Consider the following 23,276-nt stretch of genomic DNA (forward strand, 5'->3'; position numbering starts at 1 on the left):
ACTGATGTTATAGGCCAGGCCACTTCTGTGGCATTGCTAAAGAGAAAGTAAATAAAACCCCCAAAGCACATATTTTACTTTGAAAAATCAAACCTAACTTGACATTTTCTGCATCTCGTGTGTGGAAGTCATACCCTCGTGTCCTGTCCCCCTTCTCAGGCATCGTCAGGGATTCTGAAGATGTGTACAGTTTAAAGAACCCCACATTGTTCATTTTTGCTGAAAATGATCCCGTGATTCCTCTGGAGCAAGTAAGTTGGCATCTTTCCTCCGCTCATCTGTATATTTAATAACATGATTTGGCATTTCTGGGAAAACATCCTAAAGGGTTCATTTGTTGCTCCAAATATCTTTCAACATTAAAGTTTTAAAGGAGGGTTTTATTGGGGACTTAGAGTGCGATTGTAAGCCCCCAAAGGGCTCGTGGCATGGCCTGGTCACTGGGCTTAGAAGTAGGCCTGGCCCTCCTGTCCCCCCAATGTGTAACCCACGAGTTGTCACAAGGTCTGTGTCCTTAAGACGTGGGTGTGTTAAAGCCAGCGCATCGATAAGGAAAAAGCAGAAGACAACTGTGGTTCAGGAGCACTTGTTTAGAAATTATTGTTGTGGGGCCGGCCCTGTGGCCGAGTGGTTAAGTTTGTACGCTCTGCTTTGGCGGCCCAGGGTTTTGCTGGTTCAGATCCTGGGCACAGACCCAGCACTGCTCATCAGGACACGCTGAGGCAGCATCCCACATGCCACAACTAGAAGGACCCACAACTAGTATATGCAACTATGTACTGGGGGGCTTTGGGGAGAAGAAGAAGAAGGAAAAAAAAAGATTTGTAACAGATGTTAGTTCAGGACCAATCTTTAAAAAAAAAAAAAATATTATTCATAATCAATACATATATTAATATACACTTATAACTTATATTTGAATATATTGAATTACATGTTGAATATATATATTGAATATTATATATTGAGTAATATATAAAATATATGAATACAATTTCAAATAATTGATGTATCATTTTTATATTGCTCTGAATTCTCTCCTATAACTAACTGTTATAAAAATTAAAAATTCATTATAGCTATGGAACTTGATTTAAAGTGTTGATGTTGAATCTCTTTTATGAGCTGGCACAGAAGATTTGGAGAATGGGAAATATTATTAGAGGGTTACAATCATGTCGTCATGAAACCTTTTGCCTGCCAGGTCTCGTTGCTGACCCAGAAGTTGAAAGAACACTGCAAAGTGGAGTATCAAATTAAGACGTTTTCCGGGCAAACTCATGGGTTCGTCCATCGGAAGAGAGAAGATTGTTCACCTGAAGACAAGCCCTATATTGACGAGGCGAGAAGGAATTTAATCGAGTGGCTGAACAAGTACGTCTAGCGGTGGCCACGTGCAAACTTCCTCAAAAGAGCTTTCATCCAGAAATTTGCTTTGAAATACTTGGATCATTTGATTTAATTTTCACCCTATATACAATAAATCAAAGAATCCTTAAATTCATTATTTCATCTGAAACACAAATTCAGTAGGAAAGGTTAATTATGAAATAATTTAATTTTTAACACATCTATAAATAAAAAATTTAAAAACAGGTCAGCACCTGAAGAACTTGAGTGATAGAGTAATATTGTAGTAATATAAACTTACGGCTGTTTGAGCACCAGCTGACAGCTCAGGCGTGGCCTTCCTCTTCTTGAACTGAGCATATCCTTTAAAATGACTAACGTTGCAAAGCCCGGACAACATGACCTGTAAGCTCAGGGGCATTAAAGGCCCACATTAATTAGACATGTGTCTTTGTCTTCATACAGATGAATTTGTCACATTCATACATGGCGCTATGAGAAATATTGAGATTAAAATGGGGTTGCATTGACCTAATTATATCAAGCTAATAAACTTACTTTTTGAATCTTTGAATTCGTGGCTTTTCCTAATAGCTGATAAAAACAATGAGTCAGAGTTACCATCCAGCCATCTCCCAGGCAGTGGCATTTTCCGGTCCCAGGGGCCGGGGCCGTGTCAGAAATCTGTGTTGAGTCAGAAGGGTGGTGGTGTAAAGGGTAGAGTTTCAGTTTTTACATTTAAATTAATTAAGATTGAATCAAATAAACCCAGCTCTCAGTAGCCCTAGCCACGAGTCAAGCGCATGGTGGCCACGTGTGGCCGGTGGAACCGTATGGGGCAGTGCTCGTCTGCACTAGTGACTGCACCTCCATCCCCTCCCTGCCTCCCGTTGACCTTCTGTAGATCCTCTTGTCCCCCATGTGACAGCCCCGCAGTGAGTCTGTCTCAGTTCCAGTCCAGGGAGTTTCTTGGTGACTAGACCAGACAGCTGTCCCTCCCATCAGCCCTTCCCAGTGTCTGCAGACACCAGGAAGCCTGCTGGTTTCCCTCCCACTCAGACCCGGGCCCAGCAGGAGGCTCCCTCCATGGGGTGGGACCGTGTGGGGGGGGTTTGCTTGGGTCCTGGGGCGAGGCTGGGGCTGTTTTCATCCCAGTGTGCCACGGCCAACTTGGGGCCATTTCTTGTAGTCCTGGGGCTCTGGGAGGGAAACCCAGGGCATGTCTGTTCTGGAAGATGGCAGCCAGAAGGATCCCTGCAGCCTTGGGGAGCCACCCCCACCCCTTCTTTTCTTCCACTGCAGGGCCTGAGGAGTCCCAACTGGGTGACACTTTTAGTTCTTTCTGTGAGAGCAGCAGGAGTGACAGACGGGTCCCTCTGGAGAGGGAGGGAAGAAGGGGGCAAGAGGCAGTGATGCGGGTCTGACCCCAGGCTGGGGAATGAAGAGGAGAGGAGATTCCAGAGCATTTAGAAGAGAACTGGGAGGGCACAGTGAACAACCTGAGGTCAGCTTAGAGATGATCCAGGATAGGGAATATCGGAAGAGAAGCAGGGTTGTGGGGGGAAAGAGTTTGGTTTGGGGCCAGTCTGGAATCTCAGGTTTTTTGGGCTGCAAATAACAAAAATCTCAACTAACAGTGGCTAAGAGAATAACATTGAAGTCTTAACAACACCCCTAAATGGATCCAAGAGTGTTCAGGGCCTTACTGATGTCAGGACACGGGTAGCCACATGCCATTCTGGGTCCCCTCCTCCTAGGCACTGCTCTGGGCTTCAGCCTCCCAAGACACTGGCCACAGCAGGAAGGGAGAGAGGAGCTCTCTTCCTGTACCTCTCTTTTTGTTAGGGAGCGAGCTGTTTCCCGGAAATCCCCCAGCTGGTTTCCCTGCATGTGTCATGAAAGAGGCTGAGAGTGGACATCATTAAAGGGTGGTCCATGCCAGGATGACTGATGCTGACTCGCCCCGGGCTGGGCACAGTGAAGGAGGGAGGCCTGGAGGCCAGTGGGAGCCGTCTGCCAGGGGGCCGTGGGAGGTGTGGGCAGAGGGAGAGTGTGGGAGGCAGAATGGGCACAGAGGGGAGGAGCTGGCAGTGTCCAGGCTCCACCATGTTGAGCTGGCTGTGTGATTCGGGGCAACTCAACTAAATTCTCTGGCCCTCGGTTTTTGTCATTGTGGGATCTGTAAACCGAGGACAGTGACATTCCTTTGCAGGGTTGTTGGGGGGAATAAACAGTCTCATATGGGGAGTCTCATCAGCATGCTTATGCTTGGGTAATGGATGAGGCAGCTGGAGCCCAGTTCTCAGGGTGAACCAGTTGAAATCTGTGACTCTCACTCATGCTCTGTGCCCACGGCGTGTTGAGGGGGGACTCCCATTGTTGTCATCCCTAGGAGACCCAGGCTGAAGGAGCAGCCAGCATCAAATAACGCATGTTGCTGTGCCGAGACGGAAAAGAGAGCTCTGGAGGGTCTTGCATTGACAGGTAAATGCTTTGGCTTGGAAAGGATGCTTCTCACCGCTCAGTGGCCTGAGCTGGTCACACGGCCCCACCCAAGGATTGCACAAGAATCCCAGACGTGCACCTATCCCGTGCCCAGGAAGAGAGCCATGTGTTGGCGAGGACCATTGATTACCCCAGAGGTGGGAATGGAAGTAAGAAGCTTGAGAGATGGAATCTAAGAAGCATTGGGAAGAGACGTCTTGAGCAGGAGGATCCCCCCCAATCCATACGCCCTCCCCACACTGAGGCAAGTGGGAGTGTATGAATTTCCTGTTGCTGCTGTGACAAATTATCACACTTAGTGGCTTAAAAACAAATCTACTCTCTCCCAGTTCTGTAGATCGTAAGTCTGGGTCGGCTCAGCTGGTTTCTCTGCTCCGGGCTTCTCAAGCCCAGTCAACGACGCACTGGCCGGCCAGGCTCCTTTCCTGAGGCTCTGGGAAGATCTACTTGCCAACGCATTCAAGTTCATGGCAGAATTGTTTCTGGCGACTGCAGGACAGAGGCCCCATTTCCTTTCTGTCAGCTGGGGGCCACCCTCAGCTCCTGGAGGCCTCTTCAGTGCTCGAACGGGTCCCGCAGCTCAGAAGCAGCAGTGAGCGTCCAAGCCTTCTCAAGCCACACGCCTTGACTTCGCTCCTGCCACCTCTCGTGGTTCTTTTTGGTGAGCCCTTAAGGGCTCATGCGATTACAGTGGACCCCCCTGGATCAGCTCCCTATTTTAGGGCCAGCTGACTAGCACTTAACTGCGTCTGCAAAGTCCCTCACAGCAGTACCTAGATTAGGTCTGACTGAATGACTGAATAACCAGACTGAATCTCGGGGGCACAGCTTTAGAGTTCTGCCTACGGCAAGCAGGGTAGGATGGATGGGCTGCCAAGACATCCACAGGGGGGAACAAAGTCAGAAGTTCACACCACCAGCTTCGATTGTCTTTGAAACAGGAGTCAAGATTATCTGACAAATATGAAGTCTTAAGTGCAGATGTTCAGTGCTTATATTCAAAATATCTAGTGTATAAACTTGAAAAGCTTATTTCAAGAAGTGACTGGTACATTCAAATTAGGCAGCGTTTCTTGGATTTGACAATGACCAGCATTATTATGAGGACTAAATATGTTAATATAGCAGTTCTCAAATGTTTTGGTCTCCGGATCCCTTTATACTCTAAAAAACTATTGAGGATTCCTAAGAGCTTATGTTTATTTTGGTTACACGCACCAGCATTTAATGTATTAGAAATTAAAACTAAGAAATTAAAGTAAATATTTGTTTTATTTTAAAATAATAAACACATTAAATGCTAACGTAAATAATGACTTTTTATATTCCCCAAAACAAATCAAGTAGGGTGGCCTTGTTTTCCACTTTTGCAAATCTCCTTAATGCCTGTCTCCCCAGAAGACAGGGAGTCTCTGCTTCTAACGACACATTCAATTCAATGCCACGTATGGCTTTATGAAGCCTATGAAGAAAATCTGGCCTCATGCCGATCTGTAGCTGGAAAAGGGAGAGTATATTAATCACTTCTCACAAAACTGTGGATATTCCTCTTTAATCTATAAAAACTCGACATGTGGTAGTCCCAGTAACTTTTCATTGTTACACTGGTCCACCTTACACTTAGCAAAGATCTCTTAATCTACGCATGATATCGTACGCATTGACGCTTGCATTGACACTTGGAAAACACGTTTACTGAGCTATGCAGATCTTCCCAAAGTTGATACATTTCATTACCCGAAGTCAAAAATTCATCCTTTAAACCACCACCAATCTTATCAGAAAAGTCTCGGAAAATGCAAATTTTATCACTGGCAATAAATACTATCGGTTGTTGCTACAGACTGAAGGTGAGAGAGAGGAGAGCAAGCAGGTGGCTGGCTGTCCACAGGCTGGCAAGCTGGCTCTCATCGGACACCGCACCTGCTGGCACCCTCATCTTGGACTTCCAGCCTCCAGGACTGTGAGAGGTCAGTTTGCTGTCTAAGCCACTCTGTCGACGGTAGTTTCGTTATAGAAGCCTGAACTGACAGTCGCACTACTGCAATGACAGGCTCATTAAATTCACTTCTGAGAAAACATCTGTCATCTGCAAGTCTGAGGAGCCAGTCAGTCACTCTTTAGAGTAAACATGGTGTTCCCTGATGAGGGGCTGGTTCAGCTGAGACAACCACCATACTTGTCACGCACATCGTGCCACAGAATGCAAAGCTGTGTACTCCAGGGCCCAGATCTGATGATCTACTAATTTACACTGCTTCATCAAGGCCATCCTTCAGTGAAGCGGCTTTTTTCAGTGTGTGGTGGTGAAAAATACAACCACGGTACCATTCTGTGCCACTGCCCTGATTCACGGCATTTTACCCACTGTTGCTTTTGCACCGTCAGTGCAACTGTCAACACAGTGAAAAAGGCAAACAAGCTCTTAGCGTGAAACTCTTGCTGACCTCGCGGCCCCTGAAAGGCCAGGACCCAAGGGGTCTGGGGACCACTTTGGACACCACCGTGGGTTTCCATACAAACCGTTTATGATAGCACTGAGAACACGACTGATGTTATGATACCTTTCCTGCTGCTGTCACCGTCACCCCTTTGCCTGCCCTTCAACACGTTTTCTAAGTAGCCTTTTATCTTTGGTAGCCTTTCTTTTCTAGTGCTTCAGATGACCCCCACCTTGCAAGCCGCCTGCAAGCAGCACATAACATGGAGAAGCACTTGTGCATGCTTACAGATAATTTATTGTCAAACTGCTACCCCGCACCCTGCCCCAATGCCGCCCTCCTGATCCTTTAGCGGAGCCGTTTCACAAGGAGCAGAGGAGAAAGGCACAAGGGTCAGGCAGTGCAGTCACATAGCACAGACCAGGCTCTCCACCCTTCCAGACGCATTTGTGCTTTTGAGTGGTTGCTTATAATTAAAGACCAGGCTGTTAACAAACATCAACTAAATCCAGCAAGTGGAGGAACTGAGAGCCAAGAAGTCCTGCAGCAGAACAGGGCCTCAGGACCAAGTGCCTCGAGCTGCTCTTGTGACAGAGAGGATGAGGGGGCACGTACCTCAAGTACAAGGGGTGGAAAACTTGACAAGTGATTTGGAACTTGAAGATAAGAAAAGGTTAACACATTGAGGCCTGCCTGGTGGTGTAGTGGGTAAGTTCACGTGCTCCACTTCAGCAGCCCAGGTTCACATCCTGGGTGTGGACCTACAACATTCATCAGCCATGCTGTGGCAGTGTCCCACACACAAATAGAGGAAGACTGGCACAGATGTTAGCTTAGGGCCAATATTCATCACCAAAAAAAAAACCAAAACAAACAAAAAAGGGTAACATTATCTTGCAGAGGTGCTTTTACAAAAGCAAAACCAACAGCTGATGTTGTGACCACATCTCCTCAAGCTTTCCTGTTCACAGGCCACAGAGTCTCTCTCAACCACAGAAAACACCAGGGACACGGTGAGGTTGACTTTTGGAAGAGAGGAGTGGTTCAGAGGCTCTTCTCATACAACCAGGGACCCCTTCAGGGAATACTCTGGTCCACAGCCGCTGCATGCTCTTTGCAGGCTGGAAGCAGTCTCTGCAAATCAACTCACTCACACTGCTCCAAGGTCAAGATGTTTATTTAAGGGGGTCTGTGCCTGACTTGATTCTGAACTTGGAATAGATGCATTCTGATGCTGTACGCAGAATGTTGTAGTTTGAGTTATGATAGTGCTATTTCACAACCCACTTTATGATGAAAAAATACTAGGGTGTATGTTCAACAGGTTTTAAGCTTTCAATACTCAACCATGTAACTCCATAAACATACAAAATTAGGAAGTGATATTAGCACTTATTCCTCATCCACAGGATACTTGTTGAGGGAAACTATCAACACATTCACGTCGAAAGGACCCACAAGGCTCAAGCGTTAAGACTGGTCAGCCTCCAGGTTCACAGGAAAAGGCAACCCTGAAACACACCACTGAGGTTAATTCAGACAGAACAATCACCACTTCCTGCTTCTACACCCTCTGACTGGTCCTACCAGAAACCCTCGGAGAACGACATATAGACAAACGGGACCAAACAGCATTGGGACGAGAGGCACTGCGGAGTTAGACTGTCTGGGTTTGACCTGGCTCTACTACTTACTGGCCAGATGCTGGCAAATAACCAAGACTCGCCCGTAAGATGTGACTACTAAGAAACCTATCTCCTTCCCTGGGTGGAGAGACCTGAGACAATCCAGGTAACCCTCCAAACATGGCCTGGCCCGTGGTAAGGGCTGTGTCACCTGCAGCCAGTATTATTTTAGCATGTACAACTCGATACCAATATACTATACCTAGCAATCGCAAGGTATTTCCTCCCACTCAATCCATTCTCTCTTAAACTTTGTATAATTCACTCTAAGCTCTGCTTGTTTTGTCCCTCTGAAAAGAAAACCCCAACTGGGTTCTGAAATGCCTAAGCGTCTGTGGGTGGGGCAGAAGTCTGTGCCTACGCCAGCCTTCTCTGTACACAAGCTGGCCTACGTTCAGGGCAGGACCAGAAGAAAGCAAAGGAGACAAGGTGAAGATGAAACTTTCAAGGCTGGTCTCATCAGCACTGCAGTCACACCCAGGTTACGTCAGTGTAACCTAACAGCACTTAGACATCCCAAAATTCTGCGGCAGAAATAATCCTATGATGGGTCCCTACAATTAAACGACCCACTGTTCAGACAGGCGCATCATTTAAATAAGTCTAACAGGATCAAGCCCATATTCCTCACACTGTTACAATAAATCCTGAGAACAAACTCAATGTTCAAGCTGTTAAAATAATTCCTACAGCTTATTAAAAAAGAACAAACGAACTACTCAAACCCCTTCAGTTAAGGCAGCACTGGATTAATACCACAGGGAATGTTTCTTAAACTTGAAGAGCAGAAGATGAAGGTTGTTTAAAGAGGTCCCTTTAATACAACGAATACAAAAGCTGATGAGACAGCATCTCTACAATCACACATCTCGGAACAAGAGAACTATGGCTACTGAACAGCTATTTTCATCACAGCATCTACAGTGTCTGAAAAAGGACGTAATATAATAAATACTGTAGATGCATCACAAGACATCCATTTATTTAATCACAGTAGTGCATCTTACTACTATATTTTATTCTAAATTTCTTCTTTATTCTTCCGATTCTCCAGGCTTTCGGATGTCATCAATCTTCAAAATCATTCTAACCATTTGTGTTGCAAGAGAGATCTGTTGCTTTTTGCCAATCAAGGTTTCTATGACATGTTGTTGCTTCATATCTGAAAAATACAAATAAACTGATTATCCTAGGAACAGCATACACATTTAATATTAATAACTTGCTTTGATTTATGGAATCACAAAACTTAAGAAACACAAATTTGGAAGCCACTAGTCCCAGTTACATTTTCAGAGAAAAAGACTTTCATTACTTCCAAGGACATCCTGGAATTTGAACCTGGCTACCAGAGAGCAGTGGGGTGGTGAGGGGACCTCTCTTCAGTGACAAGCTCAACTGCTAAGCGACCAGCTAAAAGGTGAAACTTTTCAGGGACATGTCATTGCACAAAGTATCCAACACTGTAATTCAGTAAACGTGAAATAAGGGACAGCTGACTGTACCTGAAAGGTAAAATAATTTCAAGAAAGATCTAAAATCCTTGGGCTGTGAACACGAAAAGCAGAAGAGACCTATACCCGTACGTAAGAACACAAACCAGCCGAGGTTCCAGGGTTAGGACTGATGGCAGAACCCCAGACATGGCCCGACCGGTACAGAAATCACCGGGACCACCGTTTCAACAAGCTAAAGTTGCCCACACCACCCTCTCGGCAGAGGAACTACAAGTGGCTAAAAGTTACAGTACACTACGTTTAAAAACAGTACATCATTTATGGGCTACAATTACAGAATAAGCTGTAAACTACAAGTTTCAGAGCCATTTTATGACATCTAGGACCCACGGTGACACACATTTGTGTAAAAAAAAGTGAGATGGGAATTATTTTCTAAAACCAGAGATTAAAATGCAAGTCACCTTTGGTATAAATACCACACTGCCATTTATTGCTATTAAAATTAATTTTACATTGCTAGGACTAGCAGTCTAACCAACTCCTAAGGCAACCAAACGAAACATTTTAAAATTCACCTAAAGTGAGTTTAAATATTTAATAAGATACGATAACCTCATAGTAAACACTATATATTGTACAGCCACAAAGTATGAAATTACTCAATTTAAATCAAACCACAGCCCCACACAGACGCGCAGAGGTCCTCACCATTTGTGCCTTTGTGCAAACAGTCAATTCCAAGAGCAGGGTTCAACTCCTTCACTTGTCTGGCTCGCACTTCAGTCATGGTCTGGATGGGATTCATGCCGCTGTTTTCAGAAAGGGCCATGGGGATGACCTCCAGCGCGTCGGCAAAGGCCCTCATGGCGTACTGCTCCAAGGTCGGGCACTGGAAGGGTACAGGGTACCATAAGCGTGCTTGGCAAAGCCCAAAAAAACCGACCCAGCAGCAATTTGGAAACATAATTAAATTACATGCATGAAAAGCTCCCCCATGAGCAATTCTAAGGAGGGGCTGCCCTGATGATCTGAGGACAGTGACACGCCTCTACGGAGAAAGGATGGAAAGGGCACACCTGTGGGAAGTCTGAGAACGCATCAGCCCTTACGCCTTTATTTTCAGTTACGATATCTAATTAATTTTGAACTTCAAATATCATTAAAAGACTGTAGAGGATAATTATTATCGTCAAGGCTGGAATGGTTGAAAAAGACTTAGAAATGCCAGCTTACGGTAACCCATGCTGGAGTACACGCGCATGAGAATCAACTCAGAAGAAACCCTGTCACACACAGCTCACGGTGCTCTTGCTCACTCTGGACGGCATCTGGTTCGGCCTGCAGGCCCTCGGCCTCCCTGCGCAGTCCAGAAACGTCTCAGAGTGCAACATAGCCCTGCGTGTGTTTTACCTTATCTGCCTCTTGGCTGACGGCCAGAGCACACGCTATTTCAGCAGCGCCGCCTCCATACACCACACGATTGTCACGGATGAGGTTCCGGATGACACACAGAGCATCATGGAGGGATCGTTTCGCTTCCTCGATGATCTAGGGAAAACAGTTTTGCCTAAATCAACGTGATCACAAGCAGTTCATTTTAGAGCCAAATAGCTGCCACCTCTGGTTTACTCTAAGTGGCTGCCGGGCACCAGGCTAAACACAAATGGAGGGCATGCCAGAACATCTGTCAGCAGATGGTATCCATCCTCATCTTCCCTTTCCTCCCTAGAGTGTTTAAAAAAACGAAGCAGGCAGAGGCAGCCAGTGACTCGTCCCAGGACACATGACCAAGTGAAGGGCCAAACAAAACAAAACCGACAGAGAGAAAAGCTCACAACGAGCGTCACGTGTGACGATGCACTAGAAACCCCTCCTCGGATAACAGGAGGGCGTCAGCGGTTGTTTGCTTGGGTTCACCTTTTTCACCCAAGGGGCTAAAGAGAGGCCAGTGTGCCCTGCAGAAGTGACATGGAACTGTGGTAATTTTACACCAATTATGTCATTGTTTCTTCAAGAAAAATGACCCTGTTTTTCTTACACTGTGTTTCAGTTAAATATATCATGGGCAAAGCCAAACCATGTACCAGAATCAGAAAACACGTAGGACAAGCAACTGAATTCTCACCATCTTATTTCCTCCTCTGATGAAAATGGTTACAGCTCTGGAGTTCTTACACTGCTCGATGACCAGCATTTTGTCCTTCGTTGTCCCAAATGAGATCTCCTTTACAAGACCAGCAAAGCCCAGCTTCTCAGGTGTGAGCTCCGAGAACCGTGGGACGATCCGCCCTCCCGTCGCAATGGCAATCAACTAATTGGGGAGGGACAGGGGAGAAGGAAGACGAAGTCGGGAAACAGTGAACTTTCACAAGCAGACTACGAATGAGCTCAACTTGACCTATGACCACCCTGTTCACTGAACTGCTGCCCCACCCTGGCCAAAAAGTCTCAAGTTCAACCTAAAAAACCTTGTTAAATGAACAAGGTTCTAAAGAGCTGGGTGTCTTGGTCTGGCTCCGGTGCCACCTGGCTCGATGACCCTGCACACGTCCCCACAGCTCTCGACCTCATGTCCCCTGACTGTGGCTCTGAATCAGAGCTCTGCGCAGCCGTCCGTCTCTCTGTACACAGGGCTGCATGAGGACCAAGAAGGCCGCGTGTGTCTGGGGTACAGACCACATCTGGGCCGGCGAGCAGTATTCAGCTAACACGGAAGTGGGTAAGACTGGTCTTCTTGCCTCAGAGAGCCAATGTGAGTGCTAAACGAGATGACACATGGAAAGCACATGCCATGGAACAGCAGAAATACACAGCACTGTTATTAAAACAATAAAAACCGATGCTAGCATCTTCCTCTCTCCCAGCTCATGCTCCTCTGCTCTGTGGAGCCTCTGCATGATGTGTTTCCATAAGGCATGTACTATCAAAGCGGCCCCAAGCAGAAACGCCTGTGAGCTCAGCCCTGTGGTCAGCAGTCTCCCCACACAGCTCCTTACCTCGATCTCAGGTCCTCCAACCCAACGGACCGCAGGCAAGTTATTCTGAAGAAGTAAATGATTTGCTTCGTCGTCAAAGCCCCACTGGCAAATAGCTAGGTTAGCGCCAGTTTCTTTAATCTGAGAAAAGAGAAGCCAAAATCACGTTAATAACAAGTATTCTTTGTGAAGTTTGAAAAAAGATTGTGAAAGGTAAGATGCATAGTTGGCTGTGGAAGGTGGGTGCATGAAAGTAAACGAAGCAGAGAAACCAGAAGAAAATATACAAGTGTCTACCTTCGGTCAGTCCCAAGTTCTAAACAAGGAATACACATCAGTGGGAATCACTCTATTTTCAAAAACCATGCTTTATAAACTAGTAATTCACACTGACCCCACTGCTACAGTGAAGCTAAACAAAAGCTGTCTCACCAGTGCTGGGCCCTCTGACCCAGGGAACCAGGGTTAACCACTGTCCTGTCACAAACACCCACGAGGCACTTTCATCGGTGTGTGTAACAAAAACTGAATCTTAAGATACACACGTCCCTGCACCTTGCTTTCCTTACTTGAGTGGACTATCCTCTATCCTCTGGGTCAAAATACAGAGTAATTTAGAAGCTGAAAGAAGTGATCCTGCTCCTAGTGAGAAGTACCACCCCCATCTCCGCAAATGGCTGGGACTTGTCCCCCAAAGGTGGTCATGATCAGGACTGACTGTCCCTCCCTGACAGTCACCTGCGGTAACAGTGCCATGCCCCACAACTGCTATTTCACCTGTCTCCACGCAAGCCTCCCAAACCACCTGCCACACCTGCCTCTCTACCTCTCTTCCCTCCCTGGCCCTCTAGAACCTTCCAGGGGGAGCCCCTGGAACTCAGTCCATTAACAGCAGACTCCTTCTTGCAATGTTGCCATTATATTCTTGCTGTGAACAAACCCTGGCTGTCTCCTGAAGAATCAACCTGCCTGGCACTCCTCCTCAAGGGCTTTGTTCTCCCAGGTGCTCAACATAGGAGACAGGTCCTTCTTGCTCCTCACAGCCACCTACAACGTTTCTTCTTGGGTCACTGCCTCTCCTCCTTTTAAAGTGCTGGCATTTAGCCCATCACTATTCCTGTTATCATTTCTGCTACCTGCACATCTACCAAGTCGGTCCACCCACACCCTTGGCCTCTCAGTTCTTGTTACCCTTCCTCCAGTGCACCTCTGTCAGCCTTCCCAGATAATGGGCTTTTATTTGCAAACTCCTGCCAGTATGCTCCAAGCCCCAGCCCTGATGTTCCCTGCACATGCCAACCACATTCCTGTTCAGGGCCTTTGTACATGCCACCCACCCCTACCTTGTCTCAGTCTGGAATGCTGCTCACCCAGAAATGCCATCCTCTCACCTCACGTAGGTCTCTGGCCACACACCATCTCCTCAGAGGTGCCTTCTCCGACCAGTGTCTGTTCAGAGCCCCGACCCCTTCCCCCAGTCTGCACCCCAACAGCAAGCGCTCCGCTTTGCTCACTCATGTATCTCCAGGGCTGCAACAGGGCCTGGGAGACAGCAGACACAGGGAACTGCACCACGAAGGAACCCGTGAGTTCAACCACCCCCCTAAGACTAGACGTCTAAATATCCCCGTTCACGTATCCTCGGGCACTGGTGCTTTAAGCTCCCAAGGACAGAGTCCCACAGAGGAACCGCTCCGTCAGAGAGCACACACATGTGAAATACAAACAGCCAGAGGGGAAGAATCAGTGTTTACAAAATAACACTCCAACTTGTTTAAGCAAAGAACTGAGATCACCACGACTGCATTCTGGTTTAATTCCTGTTACTCAGTAACTCTCCTGTCAGGAGTTATATTCGGAGGTCTCAAATACGTGGGTAGAGCCTGTTAAAATTGCCCGAACGCAGCAGCGCAGAAGCGCCCAGGAGGGCACGTGTGTGAAACAAGCGCAGCTCTCAAGGCAATGGAGCCAGTTCCTTCAGGCCCCAGACACGCTCCCGTTTTAAGACAAGATCAGACTGCTTGCCCCCTCCTACCTCTGTGTCCTTTGGTTTTTTCCCACTGTGAATGTTTATTACTTTTTAATTTAAAAGTGAAGAAATGCTATTTACAGCCCCATAATGAAGTGCCAAGATCACGCAGGTGAGCACCACACGTCCTGACTCCCTGCAGCCAACCACCTGCGCCCTTTCAGATCCCACCAACAGCTATGGTAAGACTTACTTGCTGAATCATCTCTTCAAACTTCTCCTTTTCGTATTTCTGAAGGGCTTTATAATCTTCCACAGAGGTCACATCCAGCTTATGCTTCGTCTTTGGTTTCGGTGGTTCAAATGGACACGTGAGAATTGCAATCTTGGCATCTTCCACTTGCTATAGGGAGAGGGAGAAACGTGAATGGGCGGACTGAAGCGTTCCCAGAGGGGAGGCTGTGAAAGGCACCAACTTACCTTCGGCATCTGTGGGTGACTGAAATCCTTGTCTACGATCACACCCTTAATAAGCTTAGTGTCCTCCAACCTCCCACCCACTTTGCCCTCCACTTTGATGAGCTCAAAGTCAACGTCTCTGCGCTGCATGTCTGCTACGGTGAGGACGGCATTCACAGCGATCTCGGCCATCTGTCGGTGACAGCTGTTAACCCTGAGGAAAACACAGAAGAGCCTTTCACATCCGTTTAACAATCACCTCAAAAAAAGCAGCACACACGACGTAACGTGGGAACTCAAATACAAGATGCCGTTCTGTAACTCCAAGACATCTAGAAAGCGAGTGACGTGCAGAGTCCCTAGGAGGCAGTGGCATCACACCTTGTGCTTTCAACAGTCTGGGGCAAGGATTCTTAACCTGGGACCCACGGACCCCAAAGGAAACCATAAATTGGAATGGGAAAAAATTTACACTTTTACTTTCACCAACTTTAACTGAAATATACTATTTTCTTCCATTATTAATATATACAAGAGACTAATGATGTATGGCAAGAACGAAGATTTTTAAGATTCTGCTACTCTTTAAGAATATTTTTTCTATTTTACAAGTCCAAAACAGAATGGGAAAGCTATGAAACCACCAGGAAAAGTCCATCATATCTACTGAGGCCAAACACCTACTGAGAAAGGAGGGACCAGACAGGGCACCTGACCCACACAGGAGTTTCCATTATGACATCAGTTACAGATCGGGGATGTTAGCTTTTCTGAAAGCTTTGAAACATCTGAATAGCTTTGAAACATCTGAATAGACTGCTCAATAAATTTACTTTTTATTCTGGAAAAACCAGAGGAAATCTAGTACTTGAAATACAGTGTCTGAAATTTTAAGTCATGCAGAAAAGATACCCCTGAAACTAGAAAATGTTGTTAGTATCCTAAACAGGTGATCTACAATGTATTGCTTTATGTTGGATATATTTGGCTATCATCTATCAATTTGAGTATTTTCTGTAGTAAAGACGTGGACATACTTGGGTTTTTTTTTTTTTTGAGGAAGACTGGCCTTGAGCTAACATCCGTGCCCATCTTCCTCTACTTTATATGTGGTATGCCTGCCACAGCATGGCTTGCCAAGCAGTGCCATGTCTGCACCCAGGATCTGAACCAGTGAACCCCGGGCCGCCAAAGTGAAACGTGCGCACTTAACTGCTGCCCCACCAGGCTGGTCCACTTGGGTTTTACAAAGACTCGCAAATAGAGTAGAATCAACTTACAAAGCAGTAATAAAATAAGATTTGTGCATTTTAAGAAAGGGTAATGCCTTCCACCTACGAGGAAAATAGTGCTCTGCTTGTGACAGAAGCCACCCCAGGGCAGGCGCCCTTGCCCAGGAGCCAGGCTCAGCTAAGACACGGATGAGAGGACAGCTGGCACCACTGAAGACGCCCCTGATCCAACACAGTGCTGGGTGGATGTCCTTCCCCTGAGAAGAAGGCACCAGAGACAGACACTTGTTGCACTTCCTATCAGACAAGACCGTGCCTTCCTTTTGTTAAAACTACCACACAAATTAAAAACTAAAACATTTCCTGCACTGCTATAGATTGAAAGAACAGTGTAGGGGCTGGTCCTGCAGTGTTGTGGTTAAGTTTGGTGTACTCTGCTTTGGCAGCCTGGGTTTGCATCTTGGGTGCAGTCCTACACCACTTGTCAGCTCACGCTGTGGTGGTGAGTCACATATAAAGTGAAGGATTGGCACAGATGTTAGCTCAGGACTAATCTTCCTCAGCAAAAAAAAAACAACAAACAAACGTGTAATAAAGCACCTTACACTGAATTTCTATGCTACATTATGGCCATAATTCTTCTTAAAAATAAAGAGAGTCCGTAAGTCTCTATTATTGTTCAAAATAAGCAGGTCCCTTGGTTGAGGCTACTTTGAGTTTCTGGGAGGCAAGAACTGTCTTGTGCCCCCACGACTTGGCAGCAGGCCTGGCAAACTGTAGATATTATGTAAACGTTGAAATCTAACATTCATTATACCCAATGTAAGTAAATTTTAAGACTGCCCCTTTTTATAAAATTAAAATTCAGGAGTAGGAATTCGCTTGTTGAATGAATGAATAGTGGAAGCTCCCCCTAAATGGGTTCCTAGCACAGAAACGGCTAAAAAGTGTTATGAGGGGGCCAGCCTTGTGGCATAGTGGTTAAGTTAGGTGTGCTCCACTTCAGTGGTCTGGGTTCACAGGTTCAGATTCTGGGCGGGGAGACCTACACTGCTCATCAGCCATGCTGTGGCGGTGACCCACAAATAAAGTGGAGGAGGACTGGTACAGACAGTAGCTCATGGACAATCTTCCTCAGGAAAAAAAAAGTGTTGTGAAAACTAACAGGTTCCCCAAATAGGGTCCTTTTCTGGTTGATTTCCAATGCAGACAATCCTGCTAAATTAAAGGATTATTTATTTTACAAATATTGTTGAGAGGATTTAATACCCAAGCCTGGAAGTTCAGCTTCCAACTGAGACATGAAATGCATGTGTCTAAAACTACTCTGAAAACAAAGCAAAACCAAAACAAATCCAGAAAGAGACTCATCAAATCAGCATGAAGTGATCCGTGATCATTTTGTGTTGCCTTTAGGAACAAGTAAACAGCTTTGCCTCCTCTATAAACGCTGTTACCCTGTTGTAAACCTACACTTTGGAGCCCAGCGTGGTTTTCGCAGTCTGAATCAGGGGCTCGGTGTCCCTTATGTCAACAAAAACTCTGTCGCTGATCTTGTCCAGGTGCTCGATGGCAATGCGGGCAGCCTGCTCATAGCCGTCGGCGATCCTGATGGGGTGAATGCCACGGTCCAGCAGCTGCTCGGCTTCTTCCAACAGGGCACCAGCCAGGACTGCAGACAAGACAGCGCAAAACTGGTTCAAGAAAACGCCAAAACTTGTATAATCAGTACAAATTAGATGCTACCCTGGAAATACGAAGGTTCCAGAATTAAACTGAAAGTATCTTAGAGGATGAGGCCATCGAACCTATTTTTAAAAAGGCAGTCTTTTGTTTTGACTCTAGCAAAGATCATTAGGTCTCTTTGTATAGATGGATGATGAACTCTCAGTGAGGTAAAGAGTGTAACTATAATGTACATTATACATGATGTACGTGTACTAAATGTAACTTATACATTTCTATAAGGGGAAAAGCCTCTTTTGCTTCCTGGGTCAAAGACTTCTATTCAGTAAAATTCATGCTGGTGATAAGAGGATTTAAAAATGTGTTTATTATTTATTCCCCTCTTATAACCTTCCCTTCCCCCCCATTTTAGTGCCACAAAGATGTTTTAGTACTGCTGCACTCTAAGCACATCTAGAACAGTACTTGGTACTCAATAAATATTTGTTGAATACACAAATTCAAATTTCATCTGCAGAAAAGGTAACATTAAAGATATTTATCTCTTCGCTCTTCCCCAACTTTTTAAACCTTCAGGAAAAAATGCAATAGTAAAATGAACACTTGTTTACTTAAGAACATTTTGCCACATTTGTTTTTTTCCACATATGCATGTGCTTTTTCTGTTCAACTGAGCATCAGTTGCAGAAATCATGGGATGTCACCCCTAAATATTTCAGCATGCAGCTCCTGAGTACAAAGGCATTCTCCCAATCACTGCACGGTAACTGTCACATGATGCTAAGGAACCTTAACAATGACACTCTTCTGTAATACGTGATCCACAAACTCCTCCACTTGTCCCAAGCATCCTTCATAGCTTAAAAAAACCCAGACATCCAACCAAGTTCTACACAGTACAGCTGCCTGTCACCTTTCTTTAGCTCCATTAATCTAGAACAGATGCCTAACTCTACCCCATGGCGTGGCCTTCCTGTTTCTTCACGACATGGCAGCTTTGAGGAGTCTGGGCCACTTGTTTTGTAGTGTGTCCTTCACCCTGGATTTCTCCAACTGTCTCCTCAGCTGATTCAGAGTAAACATTCTCAGCAGCCACGTTAGTGCTGTGATTCAAACAACCTCTCTTAAACGGGAAAGGATATCGTGCCCTTTCTTACCAACCACTCCTGTGGTTCCATCTCCAATTTCGTCATCCTGTGATTTGGACAGTTCAACCATCAGCTTGGCAATCTGATGATCAACATCCATCATGCTTAAAATGGTGGCACCATCATTAGTTACAGTCACATCGCCATCCTTATCCACCATCATTTTATCAAGCCCTAAAAAGACAGCAATGTTTAGAACATCTTAACCGAAAAAAAAAAGAATGGCAATCTATACCAAAAACAATAATAAAAGTTAGACTTCTTGACCCAGTTCCCACCTAGGAATTTATTATAAATAATTCAACATACATAAAGGAGTATCTGCATGAAGACACTTTCATATTGGCCAATATAAAGCAAAACACTGGGAATAATCTAAAATGGCTAAAAGCAGAGAAATGGCAAAAAAAATATTATGGAGCATCACTACATGTAATATTAATCACAAGAGATGATGGCTATGATTTGCAAAATGCTTATGCAATGACGTTAAGTGGAAAACAAATCTGACCTAAAACTGGACACATGTTATGATCATAACTTTGTTTAAAGGCTGCAACACACCAAACAAGTTTGGCTGTATTAGGGGAGCAGGAAGCCCTCACTCCACTTCCCAAATTTTTGTAAAGAGATAATATTGACTATTTTATGATTTTAAAACTTTTGTTAAAACAACACAGAATGAGAGACTCTTACCATTTGGTCCAAGCGATGTTCTCATCGTATTGGCTACAGCCTTGGCCGCCATTATATGAGACTAAATCAAGCAAATACAAGAAACAAATATTCAAGTACATACAATTTTAACAGTTAAAAGCATACAGTTGATGATTATAAAATCACTTATAACATAGTCTGTCCTCTAGAATCGACACATGGACGAGGCAGGTTCGCCTACCGCTCCATCTCACAGTCAAGCGCAGTGACAGTCTGACCTGACAGGCCTCACATGACCACTTCACAACGCCACCTTCACATGAAGACTCCAGCGTAAACACATAGCACCCTGAACTGCCACACTACCACCTACTGCAGAGACGTACTCTTCTCTCAAACGGTCGAGCCACTGAGAAACCCACAGGCTTCACAGTCACCCTTGCTTGTCACCTGCCAAGGGTATCAATACCGAAAGTAATGGAGGATTCAAAGAACCCTTTTCTGTTTCTACACATTATTATGCCCATTAATCCTCCAAATTTCCTTTCCTTTCTTTCTATTCTTGCCATCACCGATCTAAGCCTGATCCATAGCACCCTACAGAATTCCTGCGTCTCTTATCTCACCTACCGTCCTTCCAATTCATCTTACATCTAGCTAAGCCATCCATTTTTCTCAAACATGTTGCTTACTAGTCCCCAAACCTTAAACAACTCCCCACTGGCTCAACACGCAAGTCCAAAAGCTTCAGCTTTGTCTTTAACGCCCTCCACAATCTGAGACCCAGCTCCCTTCCACTGAGGATGGTCTATTCTTGTTCCCCAAACATGTCCTCTGATCCCTGACGTAGTGATGCACAGAGGCCCTGTACCCATCAAAATCTTGACCAACTTTCAAAAGTTTTTTTTTTTTTTTGTTGGGGAAGATTCGCCCTCAAACATCTGTGCCAACTTTCCTCTTTTTTGGATGGGGGTTGCCACTGCAGCATGGCTGACGAGTGGTGTAAGCCCACACCCGGGATCTGGATCCCAAACCTAGGGCCGCTGAAGTGGAGCATGCAGAACTTAACAACTATGCCACAGGGCTGGCCCTCAAAGCAGTTCAAATGTACACGTTCTGTGAAGCCTTCCCTGCTTGCCCATCTGGCAGGTAACAAAAGACACAAAATTCACTAGTCTGTGAAAACACTGGTAATCCTTAAAATACACTTGGATTGATATGTCTGTATAAGGACATTTTTAAAGAATAATAATTGTAGGGAGGTGGTTCTTAACCAGGGGCAATTTTGTCCCCCAGGAGACATCTCTGGTTGTCACTACTGGGGAGGGAGCTGCTACTGGCAGGGAGTGGGCAGAGGCCAGGGATGCTGCTAAACATCCTACACAGGACAGGCCCCACAACAAAGAAGGACCTGGCCCAAACGTCAATAGTGCCAAGGCTGAAAAGCCCTGCTGTAGACCGCCGGCTCTGGAGGGAGACAGACGGGGCTTCAGTCATGGCCCTGGGACTTTAAGCAATTGCTTAACAGTTCTGGGGCCAAGTTTCCAATACAGTGAAATAACATCTAACTCTGAGTGTGAGGATTACATGAAATAATGCAATGAGAGCGATTAAAACAGTGGCTCATGCAAAGTAACCAGCAGCTTCCACTGCACTATTATGCTGGATGTGTGTGTTGCATGTTACTTTCTCTGCTGGTCCCTTTAAGTGAAAAACAGAACTGAATATGTAATACACGTGGACTGAGCACCTACCATGGTTCAAGCACTGTGTGGCCACCCCTTACATTACCCACCTTTAATTTTCATCCTCAGCTTGACAGAGGTGTATTACCCCTGCTGAAAAAGGAGGTTCAGAGAGGTTGTGTAACTTGTTCTCAGTGAAACAAACAGTCTCTGGGAGAACTCTACTGTTTCTTCATTTGTTTAAGTAAAACCCCAAGACACTAAGCCAACAGGGACACCTCAGACCTGGTGACAATCCACACCAATATGGTGGATTCTTCCACTTTATAACAAACCCTAAAGAAGTCAGTGCCCTCTCGAAGTGCCCCTTCCTGTTTCCTGTCAGCATGTGCTCAGCAGACCCCTCCTTACCTGGACACCTGCAATGCTGCATTTAACACCCCTGGTCGGCCTGATTTCCTTCAGTCTACCCTACAGGCCACTACTTAAGGTCTAGCTCCACTTAAATCCTGATTCTGGGCAAACCCCCTCAATGGCTCCCCTCCCACCCATGGGAGAACATCTCGATCGTGGGACATGCGCAGGCTTCCACTTTTGGGAAGTATCCTGACTTAAAGTAGACTGCTCCATCAAAACCCTAACCCTAACCCTTTCGCGCCCAGGTCCTTGCTTTTACTGTTCCTCCCTGTAGAACGCCAGGTCTCTCCCACTCAAAACATTATTCCATCCCCGATCAAAAGCGCGTCTCCATCCAACTAGAGAGGGTCTGAAGGACACTCTCCAACTTTGATCTGCATCCTGTCCCGTAACTGTGATTCTGATCACGCAGTGCCTTGCATTACGGTTACTGATGTGCATTTCTCGCTCTTGCGGTACTATTTTCTTCCTTAAGGATGCACACTTTTTATTTTTATGACACGGCATCCAGGAATACGCCACGCATAAAGGTACTCAAAGATAAAATACTCGGTAAACGACTAAGCTTTCAGGAGGTGACAAAGAAAATGAACCTCCATTACTTTTAGGGCTGCTGCAGGTAGACTAACGGAGGATTAAGAAGCAGAGTCTCCACCGGCCAGGTGACCTGGGACCACCTTCTCCGCATCTTGCCCATGACAACACTGACTGCTGGACTGCAGAAACGAGGACGGCCGGGGGTTCCCCGCCTAGGAACTGAAGCCGCCCCATCCGACTCAGAAGGGTGCTAGCGGCTCCACCCCACCGCCAAATTGGGACTAAAAGCATATATGTCGGCCTCCCCGAGCCCAAGGAGCGGGGAGCGCGAGTGGGGACGCGCGGGCCCTTCTGGCCTTCCCGGGAGCACATGGCAGAACCGCTCCCAGGCCTGCGCAGGCGCAGAGCCACTGGGTTCGGCCACCTCCCCTCATCTCAGCGCCACTGTGTCCCGGTCCCGTTACCTTGAGGGCCTCAAGTCCCATAAGACGAGACTTGCGGTCCTGGTCCTTGATGATGAGGAAGGGGCGCCCATATTCATCGAAGGCGAGAGTCCCAACAGACGCCATGGTACAGCAACAAACACTACTTATCCGCAACCGGCGAAGACCACTCCGGAAGCAAGAAGACACTTTACTCTCGCGGGAGGGAGCAACCGCTCGCGCATGCGCAGCACAGGCTGCGTGAGACTTATTTTTCACTTGAGACTAGTTTAACGCCAGACCGTACCTTCTGGAATCAGCAGCCTTCGGAAACTTCTATCTAGGAAGCTGCGGGGGGAAGTGCGAAGACACGGACGGGAACTTTAGAACCCACAAACCAGGAGTAGCTCGAATTCAGTCATTTATTAAAGCTGTATAATTGAGGGTTTCTGGATAGTGGGTCCCACCGAGGAACTCATTTACCGAGAGCATCATTTTCTCCCTCCTTCCCGCTCCGGCTCCGGGAATATGGTAGAATCCACTTCCGGACTCCTCCCCCCCCCCCCCCCCCCCCCCCCCCCCCCCCAACCCCCGCGATGGGGCGAGGCGGAGGTGAGGCCGGCTGCGTACGGCGGGCTCTGCGGCCCT

At 46.3% G+C, this 23,276-nt stretch overlaps 2 protein-coding genes across 4 annotated transcripts in view; one reads left to right on the forward strand and one right to left on the reverse strand.

The window, feature by feature from the left end:
* CMBL (carboxymethylenebutenolidase homolog) overlaps positions 1-1,924 on the forward strand; it is a 25,807-nt gene extending 23,883 nt beyond the window's left edge. For all 3 annotated transcript variants that reach the window (XM_046672428.1, XM_046672427.1, XM_046672429.1), the window contains exons 5-6: positions 160-251; positions 1,205-1,924. In XM_046672428.1, coding sequence (XP_046528384.1) covers positions 160-251; positions 1,205-1,384 — 272 coding nt within the window. In that variant the 3' untranslated portion in view covers positions 1,385-1,924. The remainder of the gene's footprint in view (positions 1-159; positions 252-1,204) is intronic.
* A 3,184-nt stretch (positions 1,925-5,108) lies between these two features.
* CCT5 (chaperonin containing TCP1 subunit 5) lies at positions 5,109-22,871 on the reverse strand. Its single transcript, XM_046671811.1, has 11 exons — positions 22,671-22,871; positions 19,607-19,667; positions 18,920-19,084; positions 17,550-17,748; positions 14,866-15,058; positions 14,639-14,788; positions 12,438-12,557; positions 11,567-11,752; positions 10,852-10,989; positions 10,150-10,330; positions 5,109-9,143 (listed from the first exon to the last, which is right to left on the reverse strand). Exons 1-11 carry the CDS (start codon positions 22,773-22,775, stop codon positions 9,016-9,018), a joined length of 1,626 nt encoding a protein of 541 aa, XP_046527767.1. The 5' UTR covers positions 22,776-22,871; the 3' UTR covers positions 5,109-9,015.
* Between the last annotated feature and the right edge of the window lie 405 nt (positions 22,872-23,276).

Source organism: Equus quagga, chromosome 9 (assembly GCF_021613505.1).
Source record: "Equus quagga isolate Etosha38 chromosome 9, UCLA_HA_Equagga_1.0, whole genome shotgun sequence".
Lineage (NCBI taxonomy): Eukaryota > Metazoa > Chordata > Mammalia > Perissodactyla > Equidae > Equus > Equus quagga.